At 39.4% G+C, this 23,593-nt stretch overlaps 1 protein-coding gene across 10 annotated transcripts in view; it reads left to right on the top strand.

Moving 5' to 3' along the window:
* Positions 1-15,629, top strand: part of LOC134541963 (tyrosine-protein kinase Abl) — a 116,289-nt gene extending 100,660 nt beyond the window's left edge. For all 10 annotated transcript variants that reach the window (XM_063385794.1, XM_063385785.1, XM_063385761.1 and 7 more), the window contains exon 14: positions 11,106-15,629. In XM_063385794.1, coding sequence (XP_063241864.1) covers positions 11,106-13,273 — 2,168 coding nt within the window. In that variant the 3' untranslated portion in view covers positions 13,274-15,629. The remainder of the gene's footprint in view (positions 1-11,105) is intronic.
* Positions 15,630-23,593: the final 7,964 nt, after the last annotated feature.

Raw genomic sequence — 23,593 nt, 5'->3', positions numbered from 1 at the left:
GTGCTTGAAAGACTTTTTATGACATGTGATGAACTTGTGCATCATATGCCTAAGCTTCAAGAAATCGAAAAGGACGTGTTAACATACATGAACAATAATTTCAAAAAACAAAAAGTGATTGAAATTTTTTTTTTTTTTTTTTTTTCAAAAAAATAGTTTTTTCCTTCATGGATGGATTGGTATGTACATATGTATATGTACTTTACAGCTCTTTGTTTTCTGTATTTATTGGTTTGAAATTGTGATCAACAATGTGTTATGTACTTCTTTTAAGTTCATATACATCCTAGCAATGTTGTTTCATGTGTTTATCGGTATACATATTTATAACAATGCTTATTTTCAGTATAAAGAACTTCAGTATAACAAACTCAACTATTTTTTGGTCCCTTCATGTTCTTTATAGTGAAGCTTTCCTGTACTTAACTTCTCTTTTCTACTATGACATTTTAATTTCTAGTACAGTACTCTGTTTCCACACACACACACACACACACACACATATATATACATATATATATATATATATATCTTATATCAAGGCCAAGTATAAGTTACATCCTGTCAGCCACCTAGTAACTTAATAAGGAAGGTTCAAAACTCAACTAGAAAAAAGGACACCTCCAAGCAGCAATAAAAACAATAACAGTAAAACAATATTTCTGAGGGTGAGCAAAATGCTCATAGCGCAACCAATGACGAGTTAAGGTGGAACATTATAATAGGGTTCTACTATACTTCTGGTCCAGTTATTTACACCTTTATTATTAATATAAATATGTATAATTTCCATATAGTTAAACTCTAATTTTGGCATAAGTATCTATTAATTTTGATGTTGAAGATTATTGTGCAAGAGATAATTGAGTTTTTTTGTGCTTGGGTAGAATAGACAGTTTTCTATTGTATAAATAAATGTTAGCATTAGGTATTATACTTTTTTTTTTTTACAAGTTAATACCATGCACATGTTTTCCATTAAGCATGTAAAATTATATGTTGTATGTAAAGTGTTTGCTTTAAAGTTAAAGTATGGTAGTTATTCAAAACATATGTAGATGTTTTGATTTTGCATGACTCAGAAATTATATCCAAATAGTCTTCAAGTGGTGTGCAGTTTTGTTTTGGCGATCACTGTACTGTACTTGTAAATATATATATATTAACATAATATTAGCTAGGTTCAGCATGGCTAAAAATATTACATACTGACTTTTCTGTGAAGCTTTGTTTTGATTGCATGGTACTGTAATACGTTGTATGAATAAAATTTATTTGCATAATGAACAAGAAAGAGATGAAAATAAGTGTAACGAATATCTTCACATAAGCTATTTTGTGATTATATAGTGTGCAAATTACATCTAAATTTTTATTTGGTGAAGTGAAATTAGATATAAATACAATTATTTTATCACTAATGAAATAAAAACTCTGTGGTCATCTCAATAAAACCTTTAGTAGTGAAGTGTTTTCAGAATTTTCCCTTTTCTTCTGTTATTTTTCAGACAGCTCCAAGGATGAGCGACCAAAATTTCAAAAGGGTGTGCCACCGTTGGGTGATCAAAAATTCTATAAGTATTTTCAGAATTACTCTATGGAGTATATTTCCTAAAATGCCAATATCTATAATGTAAAATGTGGTCTAGTTGGGCGCCGTGAAAACTCTATAAAGTACTAGTGCCGTGATTGTGTATGTAGCACAACTACTAACCTCTACAGAATATTAACTAAAATATGTCTTGTTATGTTGATAGTGAAAATAAATTATTCTCAAGTTGTATGTACTGGTGTAGTTTGACTCAGTGTGAATACCAAACAATAAAATGTCGTATAATTTCTTAGCAGTATGTCTCCTTCTCTTTGGTGTAAGTATTCTGACCTTAAAATCAACAAATATAAGTAGTGTGTTTAAAAGCATTAACTTCTCTATGACTGCTGATCTCAGTGTAATAAAAACTAATTATTCTTTCAAGACAATCCAAGCTAAATATTTCTGTCTATCTGGTTTAACATACACATGATATGTAAGTATGGTTATCAATCGGAAAAATAAAATATAATGAAAATTTAACTTTTTACTAGGGTCAAAATCATGGTTGTATGGGTGACAATACTCTTTTGCAACATATCCAACTGTAACATGAAAAGTGACAGAGTCAATGATTAGCAAGCAACATACAAATACCTTTGAGACAATTATTCATGTTTAAATAGGTTTTTCATTAAACAAAATTTCAATATCCGTTATACTTAAATGTCTTTCAGAACTAATTACGTTTTACGTAATTGTATCACTGAATAATAGTTTGGTTATCAGTCAATATTTTAAATATTATTGAAACACATTTTAACTGGCAAATTAGTCTTTTCTTTGTTTTTACTAGCTCAGTCTCTTTCGGTAGATCAAACTGTCTCAAGACTTCTGGACCTGGGGCTATTCTTTAAACATTCAAGACAATTAATGACTTTAACAGATTTTAACTTTGATATCGTACATATTACTGATCAATGTCAGTTAACCAGGTCCAGTATGTACAAGCTACAAGTCTTTACGTAGTTAAGTAGTATTAAGTTGTTTTTGCGAGTTTCAAATTAGGTCTTGATCGTAAACATCATAGTTTAAGATATCTTGCCATTAAAATAGGACAGGTAACTTCTCGCTGTTCTTGTTAATTCGGGGATGGGGCAAACAAACCTCGTCGCGTCGTTACAATACCAAGAGGCTGTGGAAAACCTCTCCGAACCCCTGTCTCTCCTCCGATGTTGCTGGTTAGATCTCACTCTCCTCCGATGTCGCTGGTTGGGTCTCCGTCTCGATGCACCTCCTCTCGTGCTGCTGGTACTCCAGCAGGACTGGCGTCGGTCACCTGGAATCGTCTAGAAGGATGATGTCCTCCGGTACACCGTCTACGATGCCGTCTACCGCTGTCGAACTCCTTCCATCTCGAAGATTGATAGTCCTTTTCTTCTTTTCTTCTTAATTCGTCGTTGATCCAGTTCTATTTATGCTGTTAGTCAAAACTTATCGTCGTCGTCGATTCTTTAGTAGAGCTTCGAACATCGGTAACTACCTCTTCTTCATTGTGTAGTTCCGGTATTTATTATAAAATCATCAATTTCACGTAGATTCTAGCTATTCAGTCGTCGTACCAATGTTTTACGTGATATTCTTACATTCATTTATGACTAAATCACGGAGCTCTTTCTCTCTAATCCTTCTCCCATGATAGTAGAACAGAAACTCCAGTTCCAATTTGTTTCAAACCGTCAAAGCTTTCTCTATTGAACACTCTCCGAAATCACACTGGAAATACTAAATTCTTTAAATAAAATATATGCGCAGTCGAGCGTCCAATCACATATACTCTTTCCTCAGTAATGACCCAAAAACAATATTAAAAGGTGTAAGCTCATTTCCTATTCGTCGCCGTTTAACAAATGTTTGCAAAGACATTTCATAAAATTATTACTTAGATAAAACATGAAAATACTTAAAGAGTAAAACCAAATTGACCTGACCATAGAGATACAATACTGGTAAATATAATTCATAACAGGACTAAGACAAAGTCATAGAGGTAAAAAGTAAAATAATAAACATAAAATTCATTTCTATTTAGGGCTTCTCAAATACCTCTATAGAATAGTCCCCTTCAGAAATGTGACTAACGAACTATACTCTGATATAGGTCTTAGGACCATTTCTCATCATACAAACATCTCATCTATATTCTAATTATTTGCAGAAAATTTACATTTCATATTATTGACCTTATTTACATACTTACTTGCAAACATAGAGTATTGTCACCGATATATGTCTTCAAACGGACATATGTGTAACAGTGTATACTATTCTACAGGAGTGTAATATTTCCTCAACTGCGTTATATTATAGTGTCCTATTACTTGTTTCGTTTTAATGTCAGACAGTTCGTAACAGTTACTTCTAATAATCTTCGTGATCATATATGGTCCATCGAAGAGTAGAAATAGCTTCTTAGTAACGTACTTCCAAAATTGGCTTACTGGATTCGTTCTCTTGAGTACTAAATCTCCACAATTAAAACTCATCTTGCTGGAATCTTTCTGGTATTTTCTCCGAAGATCCGCCGTGGATGTCAACTTGGCTGCGACCAACTCTTCAGTTTCCTTCTGTATCTCGACTAATTCTTTATCTTCTGCGGCCAGAGCTTCATCGTGATGTCTCGGTAGTAACGATGACGGTATTATCAATGATCTTTTTCCTGTTAACGCTTCATATGGAGTAACACTGGTAGAACTGTGTACAGTATTATTCAAAATGCATTTTTCCGAAACTTCCCAATTTTCAGTAGTTTTCGTATTTTCTGTGTCATCCATAGCAGTTACCATCCAACTTGCAAAATTCAAAATTATTTTATGGCTAGTTAGAAAGTCTACCCCGAAAATTACTGGTTTGGCCAATCCTTTTACGATTAATACATTAATGTACTTGGTGCTACCTAACCCTTCTACTTCCAATAAGGTCTGACGATTAATGATGGGACTAGCCCTTGATGTAACCCCTAGAATCTTTAAACTCGGTACTGGCATTCTCGGTAATGATATTCCGGTGCTCTCTATCATGGCTACGCAGTCTTCGCTGATGCAGGATATCTCTGCGCCGCTGTCTAATAGTACAGGCACTTTAACTCCGTTTAAAGTTAACGATATCTCCGGACATAGTGCTTGTTTCGCTTGAACTTCGGTTTCTGTGGGCTCGCTGAGTAAAAATTCACGCTCGTTTTCTTTGAACATAATGGTGTGTATGCTTCGACAATTATTCTTGTCATTTGCGTCGGGATCCAATTTTATACTAGCCCCGTCTAACTTACAATTAGGGACTGACGTGCGGAGCGGGTTTTCGCCATCCCTAATTAGTTTACCGCACTGTCCTTAAATCCTCTAATTTGCTCTTGTGACAAATTAGCAAATCCATTATTTGCATTCGGTGAAATCAAAAATGTGTTATTACCTCCTTGGTTTGTATCTGAGCTTCTGCTAGATTGCATGCGCGGCCATTCCGTGTTGCTTTGCTCGTGACTTGGCGCTATAGAATATGAATTTCTTTCTCCTTGTCGCGCGTCGTGAATGGTGGTGCTAAAGCTGTTCCCTTTTTCAGACGGTACAAACGTTTGTGCATTTATGCTGTACTGACCTCCGGAATGATTATTGTAATTTGCCGATCGTTCTTTCGTTGTTCGATTTTCGCCTGAATTCTCTCTGAAATTAACTGTCCCCTCCTGACGTTTATTCTCCCACTGTGATTCATTTTCGCGTCTGTCTTGTCGCTTCTCGTTTCTACGACGATAGTACTGTGGTTTATAAAATCCGTTACCATATCGCTGACCTCGATATCTATTGTGATACCAATTACTTCCGCAGTTTTCAACGTTCAGTGTGTGAATTTGAGGTTGTTTGTGTCCGCTGTTCTGCCCTTCATTTCGGTTACGCCAGTTATTGTATAACGGTGTCTGTTGGTTCGTGTTCTTGCGCTCGTTAGTTTCTTTGTGCGTTACCATTTTATCGAGCTTAACGAGTCGTTCATACGTTAACAGTTGTTCCTTGAAATCTACAATATTACTGTATTGCCGTCCACTAAGTTGTAATTGATAATTGAGTGGTAATTGCGAAATTATCATGGCAATAAACTCTTCGTCTTCCATACGGCAATCAAGATAACGAGTTCTCTCGTACATATCGCTGATATGCGCCTCTAAATTTTGAAATTTACGATTTTCGAATTTTTCAGAATGCAACTGTATTCGCAAATTGCTTTGGATACGAGTATTCCAAAATTGGGATATGAAAGCTTTCTGAAACGATTCGTATGCGTGTACCGAATCTTTCGCCAACTCCCACCAATAATATGCCGTGTTTTTCAAGCAGTGGCTAACGCATTTCAATTTTTCTGCGTCTGTTAACTTAAATGTGTGGCAATATTCTCCAAACTGATTTAAGAATCTTCGAGGGTTTTCATTACTTTTCCCTGAATATGTTGGAACGTCATCCAACCATTTCTTAGAAGGGTGGTGTAGTGTAAGTACCGGATCTGCTGACATAATTGCAGTACTAATATTCGCGGGATTTCGCTCGGCTTCTATCGTTATCGATTTGTTTACCGGCGTGTCTTCCTTGTCGGTATTACATTCGCTAGTGTGGTGAGTCGTTAGTTGGGGCGAGAATGTTGCGATGTGTCTGGATTCTCTTTCTATTTCCCCTATTTTCGCCTCTACCATATCTAACCTTCCTGTTAGACGCTCGCTTAAGTGTACTACTTTATCGTCAGTGCGTTTACTGAATATTTCTACACCTTCAATACGAGAGTGTACACTGGAAAACTTCTGTTGCATCTCGTGCTGTGTTTCAGTTAAGTCATGCCTGATTTCTGCTGTTTCATCTGCAATCCTGCCTAAAGTGTTATTTAAGACTTGCACTAAATTGTCTAGTCTTTCGGCGTTTTCTCGCTCCTTTTGTTCCCTTTCTAACTTCTCCTCCTGTTCTATACGCTCCCGTTCTTGTTTCTCCCGTTCCCGTTCTAGTTTCTCCTCCTGTTCTTTACGCTCCCGTTCTTGTTTCTCCTCCTGTTCTTTACGCTCCCGTTCTAATTTCTCCTTATTCATGAACTGGAACAGTGCATCTAGGGTAACAGTTGGTGTCGGCGGCGAATGACCCAACTCCATTTCCTGCTGTGACTCCATACCAGTAGTCTCGATGTGCTGTTCTGGTACTACTTCTCTAGGTTCTCGTTCAGGACTAGAGTCAGAAGTGTCATTGCTACCTCTCAAAAAATATGACTTCCTACCTGTGTCTGTCATCTTGACAAAATAAAATTACTGTCTGTATTTTTCAAAGTGTCTTGAGTTGTTCAAAAAAAAATCATAAAATAGTCCCTAACGTTGGCTTACACGTTGTGCGCCAAAAATTCTGAAGTGTTTCAGAATTTTCCCTTTTCTTCTGTTATTTTTCAGACAGCTCCAAGGATGAGCGACCAAAATTTCAAAAGGGTGTGCCACCGTTGGGTGATCAAAAATTCTATAAGTATTTTCAGAATTACTCTATGGAGTATATTTCCTAAAATGCCAATATCTATAATGTAAAATGTGGTCTAGTTGGGCGCCGTGAAAACTCTATAAAGTACTAGTGCCGTGATTGTGTATGTAGCACAACTACTAACCTCTACAGAATATTAACTAAAATATGTCTTGTTATGTTGATAGTGAAAATAAATTATTCTCAAGTTGTATGTACTGGTGTAGTTTGACTCAGTGTGAATACCAAACAATAAAATGTCGTATAATTTCTTAGCAGTATGTCTCCTTCTCTTTGGTGTAAGTATTCTGACCTTAAAATCAACAAATATAAGTAGTGTGTTTAAAAGCATTAACTTCTCTATGACTGCTGATCTCAGTGTAATAAAAACTAATTATTCTTTCAAGACAATCCAAGCTAAATATTTCTGTCTATCTGGTTTAACATACACATGATATGTAAGTATGGTTATCAATCGGAAAAATAAAATATAATGAAAATTTAACTTTTTACTAGGGTCAAAATCATGGTTGTATGGGTGACAATACTCTTTTGCAACATATCCAACTGTAACATGAAAAGTGACAGAGTCAATGATTAGCAAGCAACATACAAATACCTTTGAGACAATTATTCATGTTTAAATAGGTTTTTCATTAAACAAAATTTCAATATCCGTTATACTTAAATGTCTTTCAGAACTAATTACGTTTTACGTAATTGTATCACTGAATAATAGTTTGGTTATCAGTCAATATTTTAAATATTATTGAAACACATTTTAACTGGCAAATTAGTCTTTTCTTTGTTTTTACTAGCTCAGTCTCTTTCGGTAGATCAAACTGTCTCAAGACTTCTGGACCTGGGGCTATTCTTTAAACATTCAAGACAATTAATGACTTTAACAGATTTTAACTTTGATATCGTACATATTACTGATCAATGTCAGTTAACCAGGTCCAGTATGTACAAGCTACAAGTCTTTACGTAGTTAAGTAGTATTAAGTTGTTTTTGCGAGTTTCAAATTAGGTCTTGATCGTAAACATCATAGTTTAAGATATCTTGCCATTAAAATAGGACAGGTAACTTCTCGCTGTTCTTGTTAATTCGGGGATGGGGCAAACAAACCTCGTCGCGTCGTTACAATACCAAGAGGCTGTGGAAAACCTCTCCGAACCCCTGTCTCTCCTCCGATGTTGCTGGTTAGATCTCACTCTCCTCCGATGTCGCTGGTTGGGTCTCCGTCTCGATGCACCTCCTCTCGTGCTGCTGGTACTCCAGCAGGACTGGCGTCGGTCACCTGGAATCGTCTAGAAGGATGATGTCCTCCGGTACACCGTCTACGATGCCGTCTACCGCTGTCGAACTCCTTCCATCTCGAAGATTGATAGTCCTTTTCTTCTTTTCTTCTTAATTCGTCGTTGATCCAGTTCTATTTATGCTGTTAGTCAAAACTTATCGTCGTCGTCGATTCTTTAGTAGAGCTTCGAACATCGGTAACTACCTCTTCTTCATTGTGTAGTTCCGGTATTTATTATAAAATCATCAATTTCACGTAGATTCTAGCTATTCAGTCGTCGTACCAATGTTTTACGTGATATTCTTACATTCATTTATGACTAAATCACGGAGCTCTTTCTCTCTAATCCTTCTCCCATGATAGTAGAACAGAAACTCCAGTTCCAATTTGTTTCAAACCGTCAAAGCTTTCTCTATTGAACACTCTCCGAAATCACACTGGAAATACTAAATTCTTTAAATAAAATATATGCGCAGTCGAGCGTCCAATCACATATACTCTTTCCTCAGTAATGACCCAAAAACAATATTAAAAGGTGTAAGCTCATTTCCTATTCGTCGCCGTTTAACAAATGTTTGCAAAGACATTTCATAAAATTATTACTTAGATAAAACATGAAAATACTTAAAGAGTAAAACCAAATTGACCTGACCATAGAGATACAATACTGGTAAATATAATTCATAACAGGACTAAGACAAAGTCATAGAGGTAAAAAGTAAAATAATAAACATAAAATTCATTTCTATTGAGGGCTTCTCAAATACCTCTATAGTAGCCTTCACATATGTTCCCAGTTCATTTCAGTATGTACGTTTTCACTTCATTGACAAATTCTAATATTAGTGAAGAGTTTGACAACATAATATGTACCTGGAGTTTGAATTATACTCTATACTATTTGTAAAATTATAAATACTATATGCATGCCCAGCTAGAGGCATGGTCAGCATGGATGTGAAGAGAGTAGGCTGATTTTTAGTGCGGCTGGTGTTCTGCCTGAGGGGCAGGATTGTTGTTACTGGCTAGCCAGAGGATTAGAGAATGTGAGATGGAAGTGATGTTGTAGCAGCGATGTAATGACAGGTACGGGGACAGAAAACCTCTCAGAATGGCAATCTCTGCCACATCCCAATCACAAAATTTCTAGGTCACTGGTACAATCATGTATTCCAAGGTAACTCTGGCAATGTTGAAATTGACATACGGTGATTAATCCAACACGTATGGATAAGCACATCCTTTAATCCAACGCCAATATTAAGTCGTTCACGTACAGATTTTTTTGGGTGATAGTTTATTGTCGGTTTTTATTTCAGTACAGTATTTCCTGTTTACTAATGGCTTACATTTCTCATTTTCACATTTGGTATTCCTGTTTAAATTTTATAACTATGTTGGCTTGTCATACTCCTGTGAAATTGCTATTCCAGTATGGCCATGATTCCAAGCGTGACAGATTTAGGACCTTTCTCTGGGCTTTAAATTATAATCAGCAGTGGCATTATCATGTTTGTGTGAATCTAACTGTTCTTTGTTTTTTATTATTTCCATCCAAATATGTTTCATACATTTGTCTGTCTCTTTCCATCGTTTTTAGTTTCTCTCTTCTATGCTGTCCCTCTGGTGTAAAAGTATCATGTTTTAAGTGTTCATGTAGTAAAGAGGTTAGTTCATGTGGCCCTCCATCAGCTAGTTCTGAAATTTAATTTTGATTTCAAAGTTTACATGATGATTTAAAATAGTAACTTTTTTAATATATATATATATTCACGTATCTGTTTAATTTAATATATATGTGCATTATGTTTCGTTGTGAAGAAACCTGAAGGAAATAAAGTTCTGCATGCACCCGAATGCAAGACGAGGATTTTTCACAAGCTTACAGCATATAAATTCAATTTTTTCTGCAGTGTGATGCAAAGATGAGCTTCACACCATTTATTTCTGTCACATCAACTGTAACTGCAGAATATTTAAATAAAGTAAACTTCACATGTGTTTTAAAACAAGTAATTCAGTATGGTACATTAGCATCACACATAACTTGCATTAGCTGTAGTGTTTGTTTCATCAAATTCCCATGTAATATAACTCAAATAAATTTTTTCTTAGTGAAAGAGAAAAATGTAGGCATTGTTTTGCATCTGGATGAATATTATTTTTATTTGTCATTATTCTAAATTTGTATACATTCAAATTTTTTGTATTATTGTATCTTAGGTTACTTTACTTGGCTTAAAGTAATGGAGCTATTAATGAACTATAATTCACCTAACCATTTGCAGCGTGAACTGGGAAGAATGTTGCAGCAGCCATTGAGCAAATTTCACAGACTTCATTGAGTATGTCCAGGCTTTTGGACTGGAGCTTGTGATAGTAAATGTCATTACTCATTACTTAGTAGCCTGTCATTCATATCAACAGTCCCTGTGTTAGTCCCTAACCTTGGCAGGTATAAAAAAAAATTTGTAAGTAAGTTTGTTTCATCTCCAATGTCTTCAATGTAATATTAGCCTTTTTCCTTACCATCTTCATGCCCTTCAGCGTAGAAGGAACTTATTTAGCCAATAAAAGTGTGGCTGATCAAACCTTTAAAGATTAACTTGTATGTAACATCGTTAGTGTATGTACTTGTCATAAACTACATCAGTGAAATCATATTAATTATACCATTTTTTTTTAATTAAATAGGTTAAGTTATAAATTTTTTTTATTTTAAAAGTTAACACCATCATTGTTCTGCAGGAATAACCCGTGACCTTCAAAGCCTTGCAGCCAGCAACAAGGGAGACAGTGAAAGTGATGTTCAAGATCAAACTCCAGACACAGACGATTCAGGGGCCCATTCCTATCCAGAGGCCCCGACAGGTACGTTCACCTCTTTCAAGAGAATGCCAGTCATGGGTCACCGTGGATTGGAGCAACGTGGCAAGAAATCACGCACGTATCCTCCCAAAGAGAGTGCTCAGAAGGCAGTTCAAGTAGTCGCGCTGGAGGTGCAGAACGTGAAGCGTGCCATCAACTGGTATGGCACGTTACCCAAAGAGAAGAGGATCGGTGCCTACCTCGAGTCTTTACGTCAGAGTGGTCTCACGCACGGAGAAACTGTTGATCCGGGTGCAGAAACTATAGATGTCCCAATGACACGTACCAATATCCGGACGCAACCTCAGATGATTCGCAGTAACTCTTCGGGTGGAGCATTTCACCCTCACCCCCCTCCTTCTTCGCCTCGTCCGAGGACCGCCATTTCACGGAATGCGAGCATCGACGTAGCAGGGGGCAGCTTGCGGACGTTCCGGCCAGCCAACAGCGCTGTGTCCACCTTCAGGGGTGGCAGCCCCTCACGTGCGCTGCAGCCAAGCTTGGCCGACCTGGAGTTCCCCCCACCTCCTACAGATCTCCCTCCACCACCTGAAGAGTTTGACTGTTCAGGTCCGTGCCCGCAGGAACCTGCAACGACTACGTCATCTAGGTTTGGTGTTAGTCTGCGTCACCGCGAGCCTAGTCCGCCTCCTTCCGTCAACTCGCCGAGCCTCTCCCCACCACCTTCTCCACCTGAAACCGATGATCGTACACCTCCACCACCACCTCCACCCCCTCCCCCACCACCGGCTCCAGCACTGGAGGAAAGACTTACTGGCTCAGTTTCTAAAGTATCACCTTTGACTGATGCCAGTCCATCCCCCAAAGAAGATAAGATGTCGGTAGTGTGCAAAATGGGGAAGGGAATGCTGACCAGCATGAAAGAAATGCTAGAGTTGAAGCTCGTGGCAGAAATAAAGGAGCGAGCTGACCAGAAAAACCGTGTTGCAATCAGAGAATCTCCTCAAACAGACAAACGGGCAGTATCAACGTCCATAGATCCTGCAGTTCAGTTGGTGTCTGAGATTTCAGAAGGTGTTCAAGATGGTATAGTAGAAACTATGCAGTGTCCCATCTCGCCATTGGATTTTAAAGCAAATCTACGAAGAGTGAGTAGGGAAAGTTTGGTGGACGGCATTGCAAATAAGCAAGCACCAGGAGTAATGAGTTTTAAAACACAGCTGAAGAAGTTTGAATCTCGCAAGTCAGATGGTCGGGAAGAAGGTGAGGAGGCAATGGGGAACATCATTGATTTCAAGTCGAGGCTCAGAAAGGTGGAAAGTGTGCAGAGCAAGAAGTCTGAGGAAGAAGACTCCACATGTGGGACTGAAGAAGAAAAAAATGAAGTGGATGATGAAGGGAAGAAACGGGAGAGTGTGGGGGAGGAAGGAGATGACAAGAGACGTAGTACAGGTAGCATAAGCAGTTTAAAAAAGTTGTGGGAAAGCAAAGAGGTAGCTGACCCACCTAGTCCCAAACTGGGGCTCAAAACCAGTCGACCAGAGACGGAAGGTCACAGTTCACCAGAAGAAGGTCATGGAAGGAGGGTGTGGCCACCATCGGATGAAAAACCTGCGGTGCCTGTTAAACCTGTCATGAGAGCGGTGAAGCCGACGATGTCCATGTCCAAGTTACCATCTGGTCCAGCGATCTATGCTACGCCTGGTGTACTAAAGCTTCCGGGAATATCTCAAACAGAGAGTGGTGGAGACGGCAGCACTGCGAAGACAGAAAAGGAAAATGTGTTGGAGATATCACAAGCTCTAGAAACATCTCTTTCCTCGCTTAGAACAGCCACGAATGTCTCAACCGGCTCGTGGCTGCAACTATCGGACAAAGTTGGACTGTTCCATTCCTCGTGTGTTGGTTATGCGGATCGAATCGTACCATCACATGCACGCTTTCATTTTCGTGAACTTCTGACACGTTTAGAGAGCCAGGCTCGGCTGTTACGCTCTGCCGGTGCGCGCAACAGTGCAGACAATACAAAGCTCTTTACTGAAGTTCAAAACACTGTGAAAGATGTTATTAATGCAGTGCAAAGATAAAAGTGCTTATAGAGTTGTACCCCATGTTCACATTTGCGCACTGTCTTTAGTAACCATTAAGAATTGTTTCACAATTCACCTTGGGTACAGTATTTATGAAAGTGTAACTTGACGTTCAAGTTATCATTTTATTATTATCATTTCAGTAATACTGTTAAGTTGTTCATGTCTTATACACGTTTATTATTTTTGCAAACATATGTTGTTGCAGTGTTTTGCTAAAAAAATCAAATTTTTTTTCCCAACATGTTAATTGTTTTATGCTAGTCATTCAGTGCTGAAGGGAAAAAAAAAAATCCTTTTAACTTTTGATTCACCTCTGCCTGCAGGTGGTTTTATTTTGACATAATGGTTTCAGATTGTGATACATCATACCCATCTAATAATAATCAGAGCTCAAATGTCTGTATTGATGTTTTCATATTGATGTTGAAAATCTGAAGTTTTAGTGGAAACAGCTAAACATCACCAAGCATTCTAAAATTAATTTTAATCTCCTAATTTATGGATTACAGGTTTGAGTATAAAAAGGATTTTTTTCGTGAAGCTTACTTGAAAAGCATGTATGTAGAGGGATTTGAAAGTAAACTGTTTTAAGCATAGCTTATCTGTGTGTGTGTCTGGAAATTTTCTTCAGGATGAAACCAACTGAAATAAAATTTTAGTACATACTGTCATTGCCAAAGATAGTGAAGGTTTTTTTAAGTCCATGCTCTTCCATAGGTATTCAGTGGTTAGTTCTTGTATTGATGATTCCTGCTATACAAGCAGAATTATGTATTTCTTTGTTTGAGCTTTTAATTGTTATAATTTTTGTCATTTTGACAGAATAATGAAAAACAGTGCCCAACTTAATTGGCATACTTTAATTTGACCATTTTATTTTTTGAGTGGCATTCCAGTTGCTATACTGTTTTGTAATTTTTTATTCACAAAAATACACTTATTTATTGGGACCAGTTTCACATTGGTACGGTGTGGTTTCTGATATGAATTTTTAAAAGTACTTTAGTGGGTGTGAAAATCTGCATTCTGGCAGTGGATGATAGAAAATACTCGTGAAATGTTGACTATTAGTGTGGAGGATGCAAATTACAATTTGTGTTATGCTAGTCTTTGTATAGTATAGAATAATGGATTATGAATACAGTTATATGTATGTAGATATAAGTAAGGAAGTATTTTGTTAGCTCCAAAGATAAAAACTCATTTATAATGTTGTTCAATATCCAAAAATTGTGTAAAATATTTTATTTCTATGCTTTCCTGAACTCGGGTCTTTTGTTTGGTTTTTATTTCCTTCTGCTAGATGGAGAACAACGAAAAAATAGTTTACTGTGCTGGACCTGCATAATGTTTATGCAGTTGACATCATTTACAATCATCTGTTCATAAAGTAGGATAGTAATAGTTGAAATGTTATGTTGTTCACGCATTCTCCTAATTTAAATTATCTACCTGTATTCTGCTACAGTTAAGAGGCTGATGGATGTGTTTTCTTTAGAAAAGAGCATTAATTATATAGAAGATAAACAAGGACCTGTGTTAACCTGAGTTGCTGTAGGCCTTAACATGAAAATACGTGAGAGACTAAACCCAAATTTATATCTACTCAATCTGTTTGTAGTGTGTTTGAAAGGTCATAATGCTCTAATTGTGTACCTAGTACAAGAACAGACATAAAATCACTTATCTCTCAAGAACTACATATCTTTGTTTACAGTTTTCAATAGTTTAGTGTAAATTTCTCAAAACATGTTTTCCAGCCTCAGGTAGTGGGACATACAAGAAATTTGTATCACTGGATACTTAAGTGCATATATGGTGCCATTACAGAAAGGCTTTTTAAGTCTTACTCTAATGGGTAATGAAATTGTATCTCATTAGTTAATGCAGGGTCCAATTATTAATTTTAACAATTGTACACTGCATAATGATTTTATGGCATCATAGAGTTTTATATTATAGTATGTGATAACATGCAGCATTGGTAATTTTTCCTTGCAGTTTAATCGTTCACATCAACTGATGTTGTTGACAGACTTTTGTATTAGCTTTATGTTGATTAACGATGGCTCAAGTATTGTTCACTATATGTATTTATGTCTTCGTAAAATATATAAATCTTTGTACTTTAGACAAAGATTAAAAATTTTAAAACTGCATTTTTATTCATGTATTTTTTCTTGAATGACTGCGCCGCTGATGTATATTTAATTTTTCTTTGTATATTAATGCATGCATTTTGTACAGAGGTGTAATGTTTAAGATTGTGTCCTATATAAATGTAGATGACTGTGTGATATTATGTTTGTACAATTGACTCAAATAAAGAACTGAATATGTAGGTACGTAAGATATGGTTTCCTTATTTTTAAAAAAAATTTCTGGTTGCTTATCTTTTTGATTTAGAACATTCTGTGTTCTGCATCCGTATTCGGGATAAGCCGACCCCTTTTTTGACACCTGACACTGCCATCTTGACACAGTCGTGACTCTCTTGACAAACCTGTATCAGAATTGCACTACTGAATTCTGTGACAATATTAGCCAATTAATTTCATTCCATGGCCCTCTTCAGGAGATCTGCCAAATCCACCGAACTGCTTGTCTCAGAGAATCCCAATAATACCTTTTATATACCTTCCCCCTAAATTTCACCAAAAAAAATAACCACCTTTTCATCTCTAGATATGGCACCCCCAAAGAGAGAAAATCTGGGAACTAATCGATGACAACTATTGCGACAAAATATTATGTTGTATATGGATATTGCTACTTTCTGGAATGTCCTCCTAGAAACCAAGGCAGCATCGCTCCTAATGCATATATGGTGACCACTGACTTTGAATTTCTGTTCACACATATACTTCACTCAACAGGACTATACTCAGTAAAACAAAGATCTTCACTAATAACAGATTTGTGTTTGGGACAAACCCTACTTCCAAATGGAAGGATGAGCCATGCATATTCACACTGTCATCTATGGCAATCTTATTTCCTGTATAACCCACCACTCCATTCCAGTTGATCGCACTGGATGTGATGGGGATTATTTTTCTGCACATCCTTAAAGTGAGAGATTCCTAGTGGTAATAACAGACTAGTTCCCACATTGGCCTCAGTGCCTTCCCTTTCCACAGTGTTATGGACCAGCACAAGTGTAAAAATTCTTTCTCTGCTAGGGGTATTTCAAGCATGTGATGAAGAGACGTTGAATCAATGGTGAGAACTGTTTGCTGCATTGCATATTGAACCTAATAGCTTAAACAGATTGGGCTACAACCCCATACAGTTCTGCATACTGTTGATTACTGAATGCTACCACTGGGATAATTTTCACTGAGGTAGTGCAGGTCTAAAATCGGTCGGAACAGGGGGGGGGGGGGGGGGGGGGGGCAGCAGGTGCGAGTCGCCCCCGTGCTGTTATGCATGGGGAGGGGGGGGGGCGAGAGTAGCATTTCGCCCCCCTCCTTTTGCCAGAATAAATGTTTGGTCCTAGTAGTATTTTTCTCAACCAGTAGTTACAAATGTTGCATTGGTGATCACATTGATTAGAAATAATATGTTCAAGCTACCAATGTTCACAGGTTAAGGAACCAAAAAAATATATATTGACATTAAATTCCTAGACCGAAGCTAAGGGGTAGATCACATGGGTTAGGTTATTTGTCACCCACAACCCACAATATTTTAATCCATATTTAATACATATGTACTACGTCATCAAATTCTTGGAATGGTATATTTAATATTTTGGTTCGGAAACTCATTAAATAGCACAATTTTGCATCTAAAATTCCAAATTTTTTCGGCGGAGGGCCCTCGGACTCCCCGCTCTAGGACTGAGGTAAGTGTGATACATCTTTTCACCCCCCCCCCCCCCCCCCCCCCCCCCCCCCCGCACTCATGAAAACGTTCCGACGTCCCTGAATACAGGTATAGTGGATGTCTCATACCGTGCCCAATAAAGGAGAAGATTCAGCAGATCAGCACCGTTGACTTGAGGCGGAACTTTCGGCAGCATGGGAATATCAACACGGTAGATATAGAAACCCCCATCCATTGGATCATTTAACCATGAACACATATATATGCACACCTGAATCATTTTCTGTGGGACTTATACCCCCAGTGAGTCAAGTCACACCCAGTATTTAGGAAAGTAAGCTGGAGCACTTACCTGGTGTATTTGAAGGGCAGTAACAATCCTATGAGAGGAGCAACGGGGGTGATGTTTTCACCCTATAACTTAAAAGATAAACTAAGATGAAAATTTTATCCAAACTGGTTGGGACCTAATGTTAAGTTAGTTCAATTTTGTTTTTAATAAAAGTTTTTTTTTAAGGCTTTGGTTCTATGTATTCTTTTAACATACTTTTAGAAATTATATAATAACACAATAGTTTTATAGTGACTTTAAATTATAGTAATGTGTTAAAACAGCAGTTTAAAGGGATATTACTTTAAACAATTTTGGACTTTAATTTAACTAGTGATATCCCTACTTATCAAAATCCTCCAGTCATTTGTCCTTGATCATTGCTTAAGGAACACTGAATGAGGTAGATACACTGTAACTATGTTTTAAGAACAAAACTTCCAGAGGAAATGAGAATTCTATGCCAAAAGAGGGAGGTGAACCGCTGCCTGCAGAACCAACTGGCACTACACTCGTGCATTATAACATGTGCAACGTCTCCACTAACCCATGATTCAGACCCTGGAGCCTGTGGACTAGCACAACTTCACTGGAATGTCCATATGGCAGTTTTGGGAAACTGCAGCTATGGAGTATCCATGTGTTCCTCTGCCATGCCAGGTTGGTATAAATCCTCTAAATGTCACTAAACTTTATAATGTTTTCCTTGATTTTTAATTATTAAAATCTCATCAACACTTGACCTTAATGAGTTAGGATTATTCATGTGCGAATAGGCTATAAAAAACAGCCCGAGTTGTTTCCGTGCTCTGTGTACTTTGCACGGGAAAAGCTGCCTCCATCGATGCGGAGCTGCTGGAGGCGTGCCAGTCATCGCTGGCCCGGCTCGGAGGCCAGTCGCATCTACACTCCATGGGGCCCTCAACGCTTTGTATTCACTGCCTGTAACCGCCATAACGAAAGTCTTTTCTAATCCTTTTGCATCGGCTCCGTGGCCAACCTCACCTCGGTGTAGTTTTAAAGAGCTCACCATTTAACTTAAATCTTACATCCGCAACCGCGCATGCGTGCCCATCCTGAGGCAGTAAGCTGCACTTGTGAACTTTTCCATCTTTCGCCTGCACTGGTCCATCAACGGACAAAATGCGTAGAACCTAAACATAATTTACTACGTAATAAGTTAATTTTCCATGGGATTTTGCTGTAGGTTGTGACTTTACACATGAGAAACGTGAACATGGGAGCCTTCGCCAGTGCTTAAACACCAATACCCACCATATCTAATGTACCTAACATCATTATCGTAGTGAATCTCAATGTAACGAACTGGTCTACATTTTTCGCGATATGTCTCAGATGAATAATACCTGTGCACGTCCTCTGAACCAAGTGTTCGTGTATTTCTAGTGCTTTGCTATGTTGATTATTCAGTTGTTTGTCATCCTAACATGTTCCACCTCGTTATCTGTGTTCGCCGAATATCACATCACAGACTTAACATGTTAAATATTCTGTATCCCTATACCGCCCAGTACATGTTCATTCCGCACCATCTACGAACTGTTCAGCATCCCAGATTCTACCAGAACGCACGGCCGTGCTCTGGCACCAAGAACGCAATGGGCTGGACGTTGTGGTAGCACCATGTAAAAAGTGACCATTATTTAATCAATCTGCATATTTCTGCATTCTGTCCTGTTTTCATTCACTTGCTGTCTCCCGGAACCCTCTTTGAGATCTCACCGGGCATAGAATTCACTTTTCCTTATTACGAGACAGCCCAGACAACGTCAAATCTTCATAAGTCCTTGTTGAGAGATGACTGGCTGTAAATCCACAAGGTTAGCAGAATGCCTCCAAACCATTATCATAATAAGTTACATGCTAGTGACTTTCTGGGAGTCCCCCCATTCTTCATGCATGTGCAAATGATTCTGGTTCACCTAATCTGAACTGGCTTTGACTCTACTTGGGTACTTCGTAATGGTGCACCGCATGCATAATGTATATTTTCGTGTAGGCATTATTTAACTTACTGTCAAAATAGACCCCTGATCTCTTCTGTCAAAAGCTACCTTGCTGGCAAAACACACATGCTCAACCCGCAGCTGATTCCGGCATGACCTTTTTAAGATAAAAAATTAGCCCCCTTTTAAGGAGTAATTGTATTTATAAATGTTTTCGCACTTTGTCATAATGCCCAATGTCAACTGGCAAGCCTGCCAACAGATCTCAATGTAGGTAGTGTGAAAGTACCCCTTAATTGTGCCTTTAATCGGAACTTAACTTCTCTGTGAAGCCTTAAACCAACAATGTGTCACCAAAAAAACTCAACCACGATGTATTTTGACGTCGTCCGACCGAAGGCCACCCTAAAGCCCGACCTGCAACCGCCAGTATTCAACCCCGCTAACGGAACGCGCCCCTAGCCATGGCCCACCCGAGTCAGGCGAGCCACCAGCAACCAAGGTAGAACCCGGCCCCCTAATAAACAGACCGACATTACAGCCGACCACGTTGCAAAAACAAACACAGAATATTAAACGATATTATGTATACGTTAAAAGTTGATTAACGAAAGTGCGACGTAGGAGTGCCCGGGCACTCACGTGTGTAAATACGTCGATACATGTGTGAGTGTCCCCCTGGCGGCCTTCTGCCTAGATTAGTTAATTAACCATGTGACATAATTATTAAACCCTTGTGTTCGTTATTAACCCCCACCAGAGCAGTCCGGCAAGAGACGAACAGTCGCTGGTGTGACGTATATTTAGAGGACATAATTCGTAAACATACTAACTCCAATTCGTAGAAGGGCCGAGTGATGTTAATTTAGCCTTAATAATTAATGTAGGAATTTAGCGCCCTTAAAAATCTCTTATTAACGTGTCACATTAGAAACTAACGTAATGAGGTCAACACTGGCGCGAGGGCCACTGAGCCTCGGCCGGGCGCCATGACATCACGCCAGTACAGCGCGACTCGTGAGCCAGGGCGGACGCACGTCCCACGGAGAGACATCATCCATTGTCTGCATTGAACTCACTTCTGGTAATTATAGTCACTTCTTCGAAACCCCTTTTTAATTATCTCTCCGTGCGCACCCGGTCCAATTTTCGGTCCAGGACTTAATCCGGCCGCATAACTTTTAAAAACCCCTGCACCACACTTGGTCTGCGGGGTAGTTTCAGCATACGGCACGGGCCGCTTCCCGAAGAACAGAACTTTAATTAAAACCAGTCGCTCCGGCACTGACACCACCCCGTAAGGGAACTTTGAGCGAATTTAGCTGCGGTCCGCGCCCCACTACAGTGGAAGCGAACACCGCCTCGAGATGTTGATATACGGGATTGGCCGCCTCCAATCACCCTCACCCCTCTTTTGAGTAGCCAGGCTCGGAACCGCCTAGTGCCACGCTAATACGTAATATTTAGTAACTTTGTGCGACGCCTTGAATCTAGAACGTTTTCTTTTGTAAACTTGTGCGACGCGTCACCGCGTAACATTCAATGAACTTGTGCCACGTCTTATTACATAACTTTCAAACTAACTTTGTGTAATTGTGTAACTTCTGTATTGTGACGTCACCCTCTGTGCGACGTGGCGTGTAATCAACAGTATTACACCAAAACCACAGTCGCATGATTAAACGACACACGTCATTTGTTGCATCCCTTCAGCGTCTGATTAATTAACCATACGACTCCCAACCACCGCCAAGTAGGGAATTCCTCATAACCCACGCAACACCGCCGACGGTCCTAGTGGGCCACGCAGGGCAATCGACCCCACGACCCACCTATCGACTAGAAACAGAGCTAGTCTGGCGCCCACCTGGAAACATTACATCCACAACAGCCATTCCCGCTAGGAGCCGCACCGGGACTCGAGCCCGAGGCCCCGGACGACGGCAATATAATATGACACATAATATTTACTCTTGACAAGACACTTATATTAATACAGCAACAACTACAATCTTTCAATTGACTCATTTAACAAAATCTATACATATTACAACATAGAGACAGCATAAAATGAAAATCACATTAACACCTTGCCGGGGTAATATGTTGATGAGCTGGGCACCAAGTGGAAGGGTTCAGGGAGCTGTGTGCTAGACTGTGAGCTGTGCTATCGGGCATGATTTTACCATGTGGCTACAAGGCAGTAAGTGGAGGCACAGCCAAAAATATCCCAGGGTGTCAGCCCCCGCCTCACTCGTGATGTTATATACTAATGATGATGGAATCGAAGAGATGGTTTGGGAAAGGTGCACTTTATTGCATAGAGCACTCATTGAGATGTTACTCTCGGACATGCCCTGAACTGATTCTGGAGCGAATAGGTACTGGTTATGTCATGTTCTAATTTGCACTCTAGGGTGTTACCTGATATGGAAGGCATTATGACCAATGCCCTCGCCACGTGGTCATATGCTCAAAGCAAAAAGAACTGAAATGCAGATGGTTATGCACTGTATTGGAAGCCAAAGTCTATTGCCCGCATGACTGATCGAAATATTGTTCTAATTTGCACACTCATGTAATAACATACTACAAATTGATTACATGCCAAGGTATGCGCCTGCGAATCATAACTATTCATCACACAAAACCTGACATACAGCTATCACTGAAAATGTCTGAGAGCCGAAGGCTATTGGGTACAAACAACCACGTGGATCACACAAAGAAAGAATTCCCCAAAAGTCCGCGGATCTTAACCAAAATATATTAACGCACTGGTGCTGTACGGGCGGCCCTGTGCGGGCAAAGCTGAGAACAGTTTTGCAAAACTTAGAATAATAATGAAGCCTGGGCCGCGAGCTGCTCTAAAGCAGTCAAATTACGTATGACGAAGACAGGTCCCACAAGGGGCACAAATAATGGCTGGCGAGTTTGGGCCAGCTATTGGGCTAGCTGTAGAACCTAATAATTAGAGTTTAAAGAAAAAAGTAATATTCCTGTAAAGGTCTGCCGTCCACCGCGGTCTTGTGTTCGAGGTCGGGCGCAGGTCCTAGCGGGGTGGCTGGCTTTCTTAGAGATTTCTGTTCCGGGAGGGCGCCAGGCTATCTCGGTGGCTAACCGTGTGATGGTCGTGGGTTCGTTGCCCCAGCGTGGCCCGCTAGAACCGTCGGCGGTGATGGAATTTGTTTCCTGATTAGGTTGGGTTGTTTAGGTTAATTTACATACACTGTTCTGGTTGTTCTACGGGTCACACGTCGCGCACGAGAGGTGCGGGGTGGACGTTTTATTGTTCACGATTTACACTGGTTCATTACATTGGGCGCGAGGTCTACTCGGCGGTACATGACTGCCAGTGAGGCGTCGGAACACGTAGAAGTTTTGATTACACTATTATTACAATTACACTTGACAAAATGGCACCATGTGGTGCTCTTACGTACACGATTACACTCCACACGTTATCTGAGAGGGACACCTGCGTGCCTCTACGTGTGTTTACTTATTAAGCCCTCACGCCAGTCGCAGTTGAGGGAGAGCGTTCGATTAGAGTCGGCTAATCTCGTAATCGGTAACTTGCGACGCGCGGGCCCACCTGTGTGGACCGCGGCTCGCCACTAAATTAAAAACACGTTTAAGCTTGGATGTAGCCTGTGCCTGTGCACTGGGCGATTAACTAAAGTTATGGGGTGGTGGGAGACGGCCCGTACCGTATACTGCACGGCCTCACGTAATGCTTTGTGTGGGGCGTGTTAAATTAACGCGGCTGGGTTAGGCCCTACACCGGAAAAGGACCGGGCGCACACGGGGAGTATTTAAAAAAAGGTTTTGGTTGTGACTATAATTACCAGATGGACGTTCGGTGAAACAAAGAGATGCTGGCTCCCCGTGGGACGTGCGTCCGTCCCGGTCCGCGAGTCGCGCTGTACTAGCATATGGCCCTGGCGCGAAGGGAGGGGTGAGCTCCCTGTCGCGCCAGAGTTTCTAAAGTTCCGTTATTCGTAAAAAATTACATTAATAATAAAAGCAAGTGGTTCTAAATTCATACAATAAAACTTAATGATTAACTTAATATATATATATATGTTTTAGAATTGACATTTAATAAGTTTGTCTAAAATAAGTTTGAATATTAGAGTCAAGCGGGAGACTGTCTGTTTCTTGATAACTACTCCAGTGGCGAATGAT

This window comes from Bacillus rossius, chromosome 1 (assembly GCF_032445375.1).
Source record: "Bacillus rossius redtenbacheri isolate Brsri chromosome 1, Brsri_v3, whole genome shotgun sequence".
Classification (NCBI taxonomy): domain Eukaryota; kingdom Metazoa; phylum Arthropoda; class Insecta; order Phasmatodea; family Bacillidae; genus Bacillus; species Bacillus rossius.
This window is presented reverse-complemented; position numbering and strand designations above follow the sequence as displayed.